This window comes from Silurus aristotelis (assembly GCF_946808225.1).
Source record: "Silurus aristotelis genome assembly, chromosome: 15".
NCBI classification, from domain to species: Eukaryota; Metazoa; Chordata; class Actinopteri; order Siluriformes; family Siluridae; genus Silurus; species Silurus aristotelis.
In genome coordinates, this window is record NC_139588.1 from 15,518,037 (window position 1) to 15,532,228 (window position 14,192).

The 14,192-nt window shown below is 37.3% G+C and overlaps 1 protein-coding gene across 4 annotated transcripts in view; it reads left to right on the top strand.

Moving 5' to 3' along the window:
- The window catches only part of otofa (otoferlin a), a 66,225-nt gene that overhangs the window by 39,620 nt on the left and 12,413 nt on the right, over positions 1-14,192 (top strand). For all 4 annotated transcript variants that reach the window (XM_083562185.1, XM_083562184.1, XM_083562187.1 and 1 more), the window contains exons 9-26: positions 902-1,033; positions 2,556-2,618; positions 2,734-2,818; positions 2,945-3,104; positions 3,370-3,556; positions 5,330-5,516; positions 5,679-5,902; positions 7,815-7,923; positions 8,054-8,237; positions 8,547-8,667; positions 8,791-8,891; positions 10,448-10,538; positions 10,632-10,748; positions 10,830-10,982; positions 11,118-11,307; positions 12,291-12,415; positions 12,529-12,663; positions 13,764-13,925. In XM_083562185.1, coding sequence (XP_083418311.1) covers positions 902-1,033; positions 2,556-2,618; positions 2,734-2,818; positions 2,945-3,104; positions 3,370-3,556; positions 5,330-5,516; positions 5,679-5,902; positions 7,815-7,923; positions 8,054-8,237; positions 8,547-8,667; positions 8,791-8,891; positions 10,448-10,538; positions 10,632-10,748; positions 10,830-10,982; positions 11,118-11,307; positions 12,291-12,415; positions 12,529-12,663; positions 13,764-13,925 — 2,526 coding nt within the window. The remainder of the gene's footprint in view (positions 1-901; positions 1,034-2,555; positions 2,619-2,733; positions 2,819-2,944; positions 3,105-3,369; positions 3,557-5,329; positions 5,517-5,678; positions 5,903-7,814; positions 7,924-8,053; positions 8,238-8,546; positions 8,668-8,790; positions 8,892-10,447; positions 10,539-10,631; positions 10,749-10,829; positions 10,983-11,117; positions 11,308-12,290; positions 12,416-12,528; positions 12,664-13,763; positions 13,926-14,192) is intronic.

The window sequence follows — 14,192 nt, forward strand, 5'->3', positions numbered from 1 at the left end:
AAGAGAATTTGGTGGGATTTAATAACTCTGGTGCTTACTGAAGAAACCTAGAACCACACATTTAGTTTCCCAGCCACTGGCTTCATTGGTAAAGTATTTCTGCAAACTGACAATGTACAATATTCTTGCATTAAATATATTTACAGTCTTTTTAAATGATCTTCAGTCACTAAAATATCATCCTGTTTTTTTTGTTTAGTGGATTATGCATGCAACAAGCAAATATACTAAGTAGCACTATGGAAGATGTGGCATTTAAAAGTGTCAATGGTCTAGATATCATCAACTATTACTTAATATATATCTAAAGTGTTTAGTCAAAAAGTTTTATGTAGAACTTTACAACTGTCACAAAAACCTGTCACAAACTGAGGTTTTAATAAAAAACAAAAGGAAAAGAGCAGAAAACAGAGAACCAAACATAAACTCCAGGTTTGACTAAACCTGGTAAATGCTAAGCGCAGAGAGTTCGTAGAACTTATAAAGTCCAGCAAACACCAGTAATCCAAACACGGGACAGAATATCTGTAGCTTGGGTAGTCCGACATAGTTCTTCAGCCTTAACTGTAGAACGGACAATGAACTAGTTGGGGAACGGGGGTTATATTGGATGGTGGCTGATGAGTGCCAGGTGCAGGTGGTTAGTAGGATGGAGAGCTACTTGGAGTGATAGGTGGGTTTGGTGAAGGTGTGGCTAGTAGATCCCTGACAACAACAGAGGGTAAAACATTAAAAGTTTAAACTAAACCTATTCAGAAAAGGACCACAATTAACCATTAAGGAAAACTCGCAATACCTAATTTAAAGAATATGTTAAATAGTGTAATGACTCCAGTCCCATAGTGAAGAGATAGGGACGTTTTAATAATTCCTATTTTTAAAAATGTCATTTGCTTTGCAGATTAGTGTTATGGTGATTGAGGCTCGCCAGCTTGTGGGTTTAAACATGGATCCCTTGGTGTGTGTAGAGATTGGAGAGGAAAAGAAATATACATCAATGAAAGAGTCAACAAACTCTCCTTACTACTCTGAGGTAAGCAATCTTGTGCCTGCATCTAATATTAGACTATTAGACTGCTCCATCTTCTATTATAAATCCTGTTTATTTACTTATTATGTTTGTGATATTTGTTACATGTTTTAAAAACTAAATAAATTATGAGAAATGGCTATGTTCTGCTGTGAAGCCAACTTAGAGGTTATTGCAAAATCAATACATGTGGAGATTTTAAACCATTAATTCAAGTCAAGTAGGCTTTGCCACTCTAAGGTTGATAAGCTCATGGAGTTTGTAGCTCAAGCCGTCACCAAGCTAGACCTGTCTTGGCCGGCCGATGAGCAGAGAGCGCTTTCTTCAGCCTACTTCACAATGTCCAACATTGGGGTCTGCCGTACTTTTTGCACCCCAAGGTACCATGGCGGTGCTGCAGGCATATCAGGCTGATGTGCTGCGAGAGCTGAACATGGGAAACATCTTGGGTGGCCAGGAGGTCGGCGGATTTAGCTCTCAGGGCCACTTAGGAGGCCGCTATGGCCATTGGCCAGTCTATGGCCGTCCTAGCCTCCACAGAGAGGCATTTATGGCTTCAAGAGGTACAGAAACAGTGCGTCACCATTTGCACTCCCCCTGTGAGGGATTGTTTGCGGCGCTTTGTCCCGTGAGATAGCAGATCTGAGGACTGTCATTTTCAATAAGAGGGCTTCATCCAATAAGTCCTGATATAGGATGTTCTGGGGACTCTGCCGAGAAAGGGCGTGTTACACCTCATTACACGGTACCCGGCCTGCCCCAGCACCCCCAGGGACATGGTTTGTTAACCCTGCCACGCTCAGTGCTTTAGGGCACGGCCAGCTCCAGCGAGCACACTCCTCGAGAACTTGCAGCTTCCTTCGAGTCTCCTAGAGCTGCACCAGGGTGTAGCTCCAGCTCTAGGCGTACCAGAGGTCAGTCTCGAGAGACTGATACCCTTAAGGGACTACCCGGCAGCCTGGAAAGCTCTGCCTGATGTGTCTCAATGGGTGTCTCAATGGGTGTCTCTGCAGACTGTAGACAGAGTTTACGTAGGTTACGTAGGGAACGAGACGCTGCATCTCCATGCCACACTTCCGGCATCCCTGCAGCGCTTCCTTCTTTCTTAAAGAAGCTAGCGTCTGCTTCATTCCGTGTGCTTTGGAGGTCATGCATTACCTGGTTTTGTAGTCGGTTAATTGCTGAATACCTTGCCACATCTGTTGTGGGTTGTTGTTGGTGAAGTGATCCTTGATGCCTCTTTTTAAGTTGGCTATGGCAACACTTTAAAGGACCCTTTCATTATACTTGAAGGTGAAATTTCAGGCCTTGAGGGGTTTTGATCTCTTTTGTCATGCAGTGCTTCTGACTGGGATACACCCTGATTTGTTTGTCCACTGAAAAAATACACTGTGCTGTATAATCAAATTACTCCATTGTTTATAAAGTAACATTAAACAAATGGCTCTATAAAATGTTTTGTCTTTAAGATACATTTCATACTGAAATCTTTCTTTGTCACATTTGCTGATTTCTCTTTTTTCAGTACTTTGTATTTGACTTCCATGTTCCACCTGATGTCATGTTTGACAAGATCCTGAAGCTCTCGGTAAACAAAATCCATTTGCTATACTGCAATAAGAATTGTATATGTAATTACATGTCAAGATCTATTTTTGAAACATAACTAGTGGATTTTATAGGTTCTGTTTATGATCCTGCAGGTCATTCATTCCAAAAACATATTGCGAAGTGGCACACTAGTTGGCACCTTTAAAATAGATATAGGAACAATCTACTCACAACCTGGTAAGTAATAATTAAAGTGATACTAGACATTAAAACTGGGCATTACTAAATCTTCTGATAAATTAATAAACAGTGGCACAAAATGACTAATTTCTCATGAATTCTTTTGATGGATTTTTGTTGCAGAGCATCAGTTCCATCATAAATGGGCCATGCTGTCTGACCCTGATGACATCACAGCAGGTTGCAAAGGCTATGTAAAATGTGACATATCAGTGGTAGCCAAAGGGGACATGGTTAAGACCCCGCACAAGGCCAATGAGTTGGATGATGATGACATAGAAGGGTAAAACATCTAGATACTAAATTTAGAGATTGTCAAATTAATTCAATTCTAAAGCTTGCTAATTACAGTCACTTTTTTAAAGGAGTCATTTAATTAAATATGAAGAAATTACTTTGATCAGAATAACATATTTATCACAATTTCCATTAATTCTGAATTATATCTCGTTTTATATCGTCAGGATCTGTAATTTAAATACTACTATATGTGCGCCAGATACTATATAAAATACTTTTTTCATTATATTATCCTGAATTTCTTTCAGGAATCTGATGGTGCCTGAGGGCATGCCAGCAGAGAGGCAATGGGCTCGCTTCTATTTGAAGATCTTTCGAGCAGAAGGTCTGCCCAAAATGAATACCAGCATCATGGCCAATGTGAAAAAAGCATTAATTGGGGAAAGCAGAGACCTTGTGGACCCTTATGTTCTAGTGCAGTTCTTTGGACAGAAGGTAACCTTTCTTAATGCTTTATTAAAGTTGTCCTTTAAAGTGATTTATTAAGTGCACTCCTTTTTTTTTACTGAAAAAAGTGAGAAAAATATTATAACACGATGTTTCTATAAGACAATGTTATTTTGGCTATTCTGTAATACTATCTCCCAATTAACAACTGACAAGGGGCTTTTGACACATTACACATAATTACATGGGTGTAAATCCTCATGTCCCCCCCATCCGAGGATTGTGTGTCTCCCCCCCCCCTCTATTTTGAAAAATATATGTATGTATACCTAAATAAGAGTCCCCACCCCCTTCCTCACAGTGGTTTGACCCATTGCCTGCGTTCCCAGTTCATCTCACCTACTCTGCACACACGAGTCAGGTGTGTGTCTGTGGCTCAATTAATGTTCAACTCCATTAACTAGGGTATTTCATTCACCTTAAATAAAGCGATTCTCTTTAATGTAGTTGATGCAGACTCATTCATAAATTAGTTGGCGACAAAAATGCTGATTACTGATGTAATTTTTCATGAATCTGCTCTATTAGCGATTAAAATATCACTTATCTAGTGAACGTTAGCTTGTTTACAATAGCTTGTAGCATAGTGCACTGCAGCTAACACGCCAAAGTCGTTTCCCATGCAGTGTTTTATTTGGGACGACTTGGTATAATGTTAATTTAACATTAACACACATTTATGCTTATTGTTTATCTGTGCATTTACTGAATAAGCACTGTGCTACATCCGAACTGACCCCACTGTATTTTTATAATCAATTTCTATTCTGTTCTCAAAGTGTCTTAATTAATTTTAAATAAAATTGTAAACCTTTTTTTAATTCCTTGTTTTGCTTTGTCATTGAACCTGAGAAAAACGTTGAAAATAACAATAATAACGCAGTCTTCATGCTACAATAATAATGATAAAAGGAAAGTTTTTTACTGTGGGGACACTGTGTCTTTATAAGTTCAATTTGACTGTATTATTTGTGTCCCCTTCAAAAATTGCTTATGAGAACTTTTATATTTATTGTCCCCCCCTACTGTTAAATGAAATTTACGCCCATGCATACTCATACACACATATCTAACCAAAGTTGGTACAGTGTTACATACATTGTTGGATTAGGATGATCTTCTAGCACTGATAGGTTTAAATGCACAAGTAGTATTTAATCAGCAATAGTTGATGTATGTGTGCTAAATGGGATTGTCATCATGCTATAGTTTAATCAGAAAGATGGCTAACTGAATGTGAGATTAAAAGATGCAGAGATCAGATAACAAAATACACATGATCACAGACTGGGTAATGAAAGCACACAATGAAAATAACCAGACTCCATCCATGGTTAAGGTTCTGGTCTCCTAATCAGTAGGTTGTGTGCCCAAGCTTTAAACCCCATATCTGCCAATGTGGGACTTTATGCAAGAACTTTAAACACTACTGTCCCAGCACTCTGATGCCAGCTTTTTCACAATGTGGGATAAATGGAGAATATAATTTTACTGTGCTTTGTTTGTATATATTGCAATAGAGGCTATCTGTTGTATTTGGCTGTTCTGTTTAGTGTATAACAGCTGTTATACTACTATACTACAGTGTAGTATGCATTTTGGGATTAGAATTGTATAAAAGTGTATTGAATTGCTACCTGCAACAATAACTGCTAGTTAGCCCTTTTGCAACAATATACTTTTTATCTAATTCTGTTGATTGCTTTATTGAAGTAGGCTTTTATCTGATGTTCTTTACATGTTCTGTATGTGTGTCCACAGGGGAAAACTGCAATACAAAAGGGCACCTATGAGCCCTGCTGGAATGAGCAAATCATCTTCACAGAAATGTTTCCACCCCTGTGTAAACGCATGAAAGTTCAAATCCGGGATTGCGACAAGGTTACTGACATTGCCATAGGAACTCATTTTATTGACCTGCGCAAGATTTCAAATGACGGAGACAAAGGTACAAGGAAAGGGCATGCTACCTCCACTGTATAAGAAATTGGTATTGGTATTGGGACTGAAAGTGTTTTTTTTTAGAACAAACTGTTTAAGACATTAGCAAGGAAATTGGTGTCTTCCCAGAAACATAAGCATTTGGCTCACCTCTCTGTACCCTCTTTAGGTTTCTTACCAACACTGGGGCCAGCCTGGGTGAACATGTATGGCTCCACACGCCAATACACACTAATGGATGAACACCAGGACCTAAACGAGGGGGTCGGAGAGGGTGTGTCCTTCAGGGCTCGCCTCCTCATTAGTCTTGCTGTGGAGATCTTGGACACATCCTCTACAGACATAAACATCTCCCCTGAGGTCCAGGTGGAGCCCATCACAAATGTATCAGAAGTAAGATATTAAATATTTCAGACATCTTGACAGTGGTTGCTGTTGCACATTTAAAATACACAAGAGACCGGATTTGATTCATCATTTGATTGATTTACAGTTTTCCTGAATTAAAGTCAATTATTGGTGCATTATTAGTTTAGACTTTTGCATATTTTGAGGAACATTTATAAAGAAATCAAAGTGTTACTATATTTGAGAACCCACTTTCTTTTGCATTAGGAAAAATATTTTTAAGACTGAAAAAAAAGATGTATGGAGACTATTGAATAGCTTTGACTGTAATATATTTATACACACTGTTTTGTACAGACTCGTTCTAGACTGATAATACTGAATCATTTCAGACCCATTTGAGCCTGATAAAACTCTCGATGTAGTTACATGTTAATATTTTCTACTATAAATTTTTTGAAAATTGCAAGTTTTGCACAGTGTTAGCACCCTTCTCTGTTTAGTCAATGTTACTGTTCATGAAAAAAATTATTTTGTAATCTTTATTAGTAACAGAAATGATTAGACTTATGTCAATTTGTGTGAGTAAAGCACATTTAGATGTGTATGTAGTATGTAAGCTTGATACTCAACATGATATTTGCATGCAGATGGCAAAGGCAAAAAGTATCCAAAATAACAACATTTCCACATAATTTTAGTACAATATTCTTTCTTTCTATAGGTGTTCTTATAGGAGAGGTTTTCTTTGGGGTTGGCCAAAACAAGAATTTCAAGCATTGTTGACTGGTTTTCAGAATTCTGGCATAGGGAAAAATTACTTTAATGTTAAGGCTGTTTTCTAGCCTTGTCCTGCAATATATCTTGTCCTAGACAATTTAGTAGCTTTTCCTGCTCCCCACACAGATTCAACTAATCAGCTGATTAACAGCCCTTCCTGGACAGAAGTGGGTGTGTTAGAGCATGGAAAACACACAGAAAATAAGACAATGATTAATAAGGCAAATACATATAAAATAAATTTTCACGACTACTCCAAGAGTAATTATTACTCTTTTACTCTTTTACAAAAAGTGTTGTCTCTTCCATCAAAAAACTAACTGGTAGATGAAAATAGATCTAAAATATATTTAGTTGAGAATACTGGGGAAATCAGCACTGTTGTATTTTCAGGTTAGGATCTCATTTTGTCTGGGTTGTACTTGTGCCCATGGGACCTGAAATATTTATTGAGGGTCGAGGACTGGTTGTCTCCTGAGGTTGGTTGGTTCAGAGATACTCCATAGTAATTCTGAAGATGTTTAATAGGTTCACAGAGTAAAAACACATTTATGGATCTAGAAATTGACAGGACAAGAGTCATAAAGTGTTACATAAAATGCCTTAGAGCAATGCTCTAATGGTACACAAAAACTCAATACCTTATTTTTTATTTTTAATGGATTAAATCGGAGGGCAGTCCAGTGTGTTATTTTACTATAAAACCTACTGGTAAACATTGCATTCATAGCTATGATTTATGATCAGATAGAAATAAAATAATGAAATTAACTGATTTTACTCACTTAATCAGCCATAATCAGCCAGAGCAAGAAAACATGGTGTAATAACCAGCAGTATGAGGGGATGAGAGCTTCTAATGAGACACTTTGTCTTTTTCTGGATTGGAATTTTAAAGACTGGCAGAAACAGGGGTCACATTGTAAGGGGTTCTGGACAGGATTTTTTTATTATTCTTTTGCGTTGATACTGTTCATTGGTAGCTAAGAACCTATGCAGCAAAGGTACTCAGTCAGGTATTTACAATATGATCATACTGAACACACTGGCAACTTTACATGTTTACACTGTAGGGATTTAGAATTCCACTATCTATTTGCACTAAAAAGTGGATATGGTTTTGAGTCTTTATTGCCATTTTTTCTGATGTGAGTCTACAAACTCTATTTGTGTTCAGGTTTCCACAGGAAAGGTAGAGGAGTTTTTTCTGTTTGGTTCCTTCTTAGAAGCCACTATGATTGACAGGAAGATTGGAGACAAACCAATCAACTTTGAAGTCACTATTGGTGGGTAATTGATATTAGCCTGACAAGGTTGTTCAATATGCATAACATTAGTGTTTAAAAATGTGTACACTTAGCATGATACACCATTTGAACCTAATGACCTTTCCAATTATGCTTTTGCCTTTCCTAGGTAACTATGGTAACCAGATTGATGGTGTGAGCAAGCCAGTAAAAAAGAAAAGAAGAGGTAAAGGGGATGGTGACAGTGAGGAGTCTGAACTGATCCATAACTCCAGTGAAGAGGAGAATGATGAAGATGGTGATGTGGCATTTCTGTCCTCTACCCCCCTCATGAAGCCTGTAGTTACTGACAGGTCAGTCTCAGGTGAACAAAGCTAATGCATGTGGGGTTCAAGGTGAAAGAAACCGGATGTTATAATTACAAAAGTTAGTAATTAATTGATGTTAATGTTTTGTTTTTGCCATTTAAGAAAAATGTAAACAGAGTTTCTAAAAAAATTTATATAATTCAAATCTTTTTTTTTTCAGTCAAATGTGTATCTTTATTTATATTGTTCTTGTTTTTTCCCCTTTGAATCAATCCGTTAAACTGAATATTTAAATTATTTTTCAGTGCAGCATTTTCAAAATTTGTTTATAAATTGTGCATTTGACTTTTTCAGCAATTACTTCCATTTGCCATATTTTGAAACAAAGCCTTGCATCTACATCAAGAGTTGGTGGCAAGATCACAGAAGACGTTTCTACAACTCAAATATAATGGACAAGATTGCAGATAAACTGGTTAGACAAATGATCCAATTTGTCCAATTTGTTTTTTTTTTCCAGAACTCATTAAAAGAGACAATCTTGTTACAGTTTGAAAAAAATATATTTTATTCAGCTCTGAAAATCTGTGTTTAATAGGAAGAGGGTCTGAATGACGTTCAGGAGATTTTGAAGACAGAAAAGGCTTATCCTGAGCGCAGACTGAGGGGTGTGCTGGAGGAACTGAGCACTAGCTGCAAGTATGTATAGCTGAACCTCTTTTATCAAGTCAAGTCAATTTTATTTAGTCAAGTCAAATTTATTTCTATAGCTCTTTTCACAATGGACATTATCTCAAAGCAACTTTTACAGAATTTAAGAAGTAATGTGAATGATGTGTATTTATGAGCAAGCCTGGGCTGACTGTGGCAAGGAAAAACTCCCCCTCATTCAAACACAATTGCTACTGTGATTAATTACTTCCAGGCTAGAAAAAAATAGATCTTGAAAAATTCAATATATTAATTCCATTGCCAGACCTTATATAAGGAATAACATGACAGACTGTGCTGTTACAAAAATTATGAATGGGGTGGATGTTGGAGGATGTAGATGTGTGATGCATCATCATGTGACACTGCAGCGAGTTATGTTCTTATAACTTTAAAATCTACTGCTTGTTAATATGATTGTACCACAGCAATTTGACAATGACTATAATGTCTAATATATAATGACACCTTTAATTTAATGGTTTATAATTTATGTGTAATGGTGTGGAACATCTAGGATAGTTCCTTTTATTCATTCATTCATTCATTCATTCATTTTCTCCCGCTTATCCGTAATCCGGGTCGCGGGGGCAGCAGTCTAAGCAGGCCCCTGCCTTCGACTGCTGCCCAATCCTCACAGCACCGTCCCTTACGGTCCCTCCTGCAGGTGGTGAGCCCACAGGAAAGTTCCTTTTATCACTTATTTAAAAGATGGAATAAACACTCATACATCGCCTATATTGTTAATATAGAAATAATACCATCTTAGAATGAGCAAACTAATATTACTGTTCATGTTATAGCCGGATCTGTTGACGTATAAGAGTGGAGGAAGGTGCACACAGGTGGAAAGTGTAGCTAGACAGCATCGGATGGTGGTCTGTAGGACGGGCTTTGGAGGTGAAGAAGAAGAGGAAGAGATTTAGAACTGAAAAATTAAAAATCTGGTGGAAACTAAAGGAGGAAGTGTGAGATTCAGGAAAGAGGTCAGACAGGGGGCTCAGTGGTGGTGTAGAGGTGCTGGATGATTGGGCAACTACTGCAGAAGTGATATGGGAGACAGCTAGAAAGGAGACATGGTGTGACATCTGAAAAGAGAAAGGAAGACAAAGAGACATTCTGGTGGAATGAGGAAGTGCAGGAAAGAGTAAGGAGAAAGAGGTTAGATGAAAAGAGAAAGGCCAAGGAGGAGGTTTATGGATGTGGTGAGGGAAGACATGCAGGTAGTTGGTTTTAAAGAGACAGATGTAGAGGACATTGTAGTATGGAGACGGATGATCCGCTGTGGCGACCCCTAATGGGAGCAGCCGAAAGAAGAAGAAAAATAAGTTATAACCGGATCTGCCTGTGCTGTTAAATGAAAATGAAGATTTCTGACCAGTTCGATTTGAGCATTAAACCACACAATAATATAATACAAAATGACCACCAGTAGAAGCTTTATAGGTTTTATAAATCATACTATGAATTATTTACCAAAATAAATGCAATCAGTTGACCTATTTTAGAAAATTCTCATCATTCTCCTATTTTTGTTCTGACAGTCGATTTGTCACTCTGGCCAATAAAGATCAGAATCAGGCTGGTGTAACCAAATTGGACCGGGAAAGGCTGAAGTCCTGTCTAAGAGAGATGGTATACCATACTTACACAATACACACTCACCATGTAGGATTTATAAATGCTCAAACATCATGTGCTAAATGTGTTTTGCTGTGTTTTTTGTAGGAGAGTATGGCGCAGCAAGCTAAGACCATGCGCTCACAAGTGAAGAAAAATGCTGTGCGAGAAAAACTCAAACTGACTATGAATTTCCTGCAGAAGCTCCGTTTCATGGCTGATGAGGTTAGATGAAGAACAGCTTCCAAAATGTTCACATTATATGACTACTATTTGGTAATTAAATTTTTTATTTTTTTTTTCCAGCCACAGCATAGTATTCCCGATGTGTTCATATGGATGATAAGTAACAATAAGCGTATAGCGTATGCACGCATTCCTTCAAAAGACATCCTCTACTCAATTGTGGATGAGGAGATGGGTAAAGATTGTGGGAAAGTCAGCGCTGTCTTTCTCCGCGTAAGTCACTCTTTTATCTTTTTTTTCTCATGGACGTTTTGCCCTATTTGCTTTTTCTTTAAGTTCAAACTCCTAATGAAGATAAGAGTACATCAGTATTACATTTATTCATAAAATGTTGGTGATTATATGCAGTTGCCTGGAAAGAAGAGCTTTGGCCCAGCTGGCTGGACAGTTCAAGCTAAGTTGGAGTTGTACTTATGGCTTGGTCTGAGCAAACAAAGGAAGGACTTCTTGAGTGGCCTGCCCAGCGGATTTGAGGAAAATAAAACGGCTAAAGGCACAGGCCTACAATCTGTGCCTCCCAGTACCCTCGTCTATAATAGTAAATATGCAGCCTGTTAATCATCTTTTCTCATGACTGTGCACAGGAACATTTAGTGTGTCTTAAGATGATTTCTGACTTGTTAGTCTTTTTTGCCAAATTCAAATCGGAGTGACATTAATGTGTTAGCTATTCAGTTTGATTAAGTTTCTATAGAAATTTTGAAACAACAAAAGAAATACTGTATAGATGGATGGGTGAATGGATGGATGGACGGACGGACGGACGGACGGACGGACGGACGGACGGACGGACGGACGGACGGACGGACGGACGGACGGACGGACGGACGGACGGACAGACAGACAGACAGACAGACAGACAGACAGACAGACAGACAGATAGATAGATAGATAGATAGATAGATAGATAGATAGATAGATAGATAGATAGATAGATAGATAGATTGATTGATAGTTTCAATCGTTCAATTTTGTGTTTTATACCCATGTCTGTTTTATATTTATTTATTTTCCTGTATCCTTCTTGTTTTTGGTGCTTTGGCCCAGCTAAACAAATATTTTTCTCCATGAACAACTACTATTATAGTGTTATATTTTATTAATAAATTGAATAAAAAATTTTATATTTATATTTTTTTTCATAATAATAGTTACCATAGCATTATATGTGTTTTATTTTCTTTCATTTAGTTAGTTTAGATTTTCATGTAAAAACATTATCAACAGTGTATACTCATTTTGTCTGTGCTGAAAGCATTAGTAGTTTTTCCTTTTTTTTTTTTTTCTAAGTATATCAGATTGTTGGCTGTAAACTGTAGACTGTTTTCCTGATTTAAAACTATCACTAGAACTAGAAATATCCCTGTCACATCATTGTTATCCAATACAGCTTTAATGTTTTTATAAAGACATTGTGGATGTGCTTTCTGAAGTATACTGGAGAGTTGCTTGATATAACAGCAGTTAGTTTGCCAGCATGATCATAAATTATTTTTTAAATAAAGAAATGTTTCTCTTTAGGTATGCAGGTCTTCCAGCTAAGAGCTCACATGTATCAGGCCCGTAGCCTGTTTGCTGCTGATGATAGTGGCCTGTCAGATCCTTTCGCCAGGGTCTTCTTTTCCACATACAGCCAAGTCACAGAGGTGTGTTTCTCTGTAATACTTTCTCTATTAATTGGTTTTAATGAAGTCTTCTTCTTTGCTCTTTATGTGCGTATTTTCCGAAAAAATGTCTGAATCTGTTTGGGTTATTTCAGGTGCTAAGTGAGACTCTATGCCCAACATGGGACCAAATGTTGGTGTTTGATAATGTTGAGCTTTACGGTGAAGCCAGTGAACTCCGTGATGACCCTCCAATCATTGTCATTGAAGTTTATGACCAGGATACTGTGGTGAGGCTTTGATTTTAAGTATATGTGTAATTTCCCAATTTATACTGAGCTTCTATGCAGGTTACGCATGCTGTAAAGAACGGATAATGAACCCTTGTTTCAGTGAGATAAGATTTTATTGAAATGCTTGGTATTGTCCTGAGTCAGTGTTTGTTCCGGTTTAATTCTGGCCCTGCCTTGTTGTTGAATAACATGCTTGATGTAGAAAAAGACTGTAGAACAGATATTATCCAGAAAAATTTTGGTTTATGGCCATTATTTATTACAATCCACTGTCAATTACAATCAACTTCAATTAAAGATGTTATGTGATTTAAATGGGTCTAATCAGTGGTGGGCAAAGAAAACAATTCTTGCACTTAAGTAAAATTACAAATACCCTGTTTAAATACTGCTCCAGTAAAAGTACTGTATAAAGGTACTTGCTTTGTGAATTTGCTTAAAAATCGAGATTTAAGGTATTTTTCCGAAGAAGACTATATTTAAAAATTGTATGCACTTCAATGTTCTATTCTTTTGCATATCATACCATTCTTTTAGTATTTTCTATTGTTACAGATACACTGCAGTTGTAGTTGTACCACAAGGTATATGATATGTGGTTTGAGATGTTGGCTAGACAATTTGTCACATATTTATTATAATGCCACTCTTAAAACCACCCTACAATGGTTGCTTTTGTACTTGGTTCTGTTTTTGTTTTATTTGTAGCTCAAGTTTTAGCCAAATGTATTCAAACTGCACTTTTGGTGTGGGAGTGACAAGAGCATCATTGGAATAAAAAGAGCAGCAATTCTTCTGAGAGCGTGTTTGCTTTTGTCTTTTTGAAGTAGCTCTTGATAGCACTTGACAAAATTCTCATTTACGAAACTTCAATTAAAGCACATCATTCAAATGGAATTCATATAGTAAAATAGCTATGGTTTATCAGAGTTCAAATTTAGACATGTGATTCATAAATCTGAAATATGCTTCTTGCAGCAGGATGTACAGTATTTCTCAGGTTGTAAAACATGAAATCTCTCTAAAACCATATCTGTGGGTATGTACCAACAGTGCCCTCCAGTGTTTGTGAATGTTTATGAGTGTATTATGTGCAGGGAAAAGCCGAGTTCATAGGACGAAGTTTTGCCAAGCCAATAACTAAGATGGTGGATGAGCACTATGGTCCACCACGCTTCCCTCCCCAGTTGGAGTATTACCAGATCTTTAGAGGAAACTCCACAGCAGGAGAGCTGTTGGCTGCCTTTGAGCTTCTGCAGGTACAGACACAAGTGTTGACTGCTCAAATAAATGCTAAATGTTAAAGAATAAAGCCTTGTGGTTCTTTGTAAAGCCTTTTAGACCCTTATGGTTTCAATTAATAACCAGAATAGTATTAATGATACACATTTATATTACAAGCTTCATATTAAAATATTTTGATTATACCCTAAAAATTTATCTGTGGCACTCATTTGACTATCAACATGTTTTATCTGCAAAAAAGGTTAGTTTAGTTTACATTTTGTTTCTGTCTGTTGCACTGG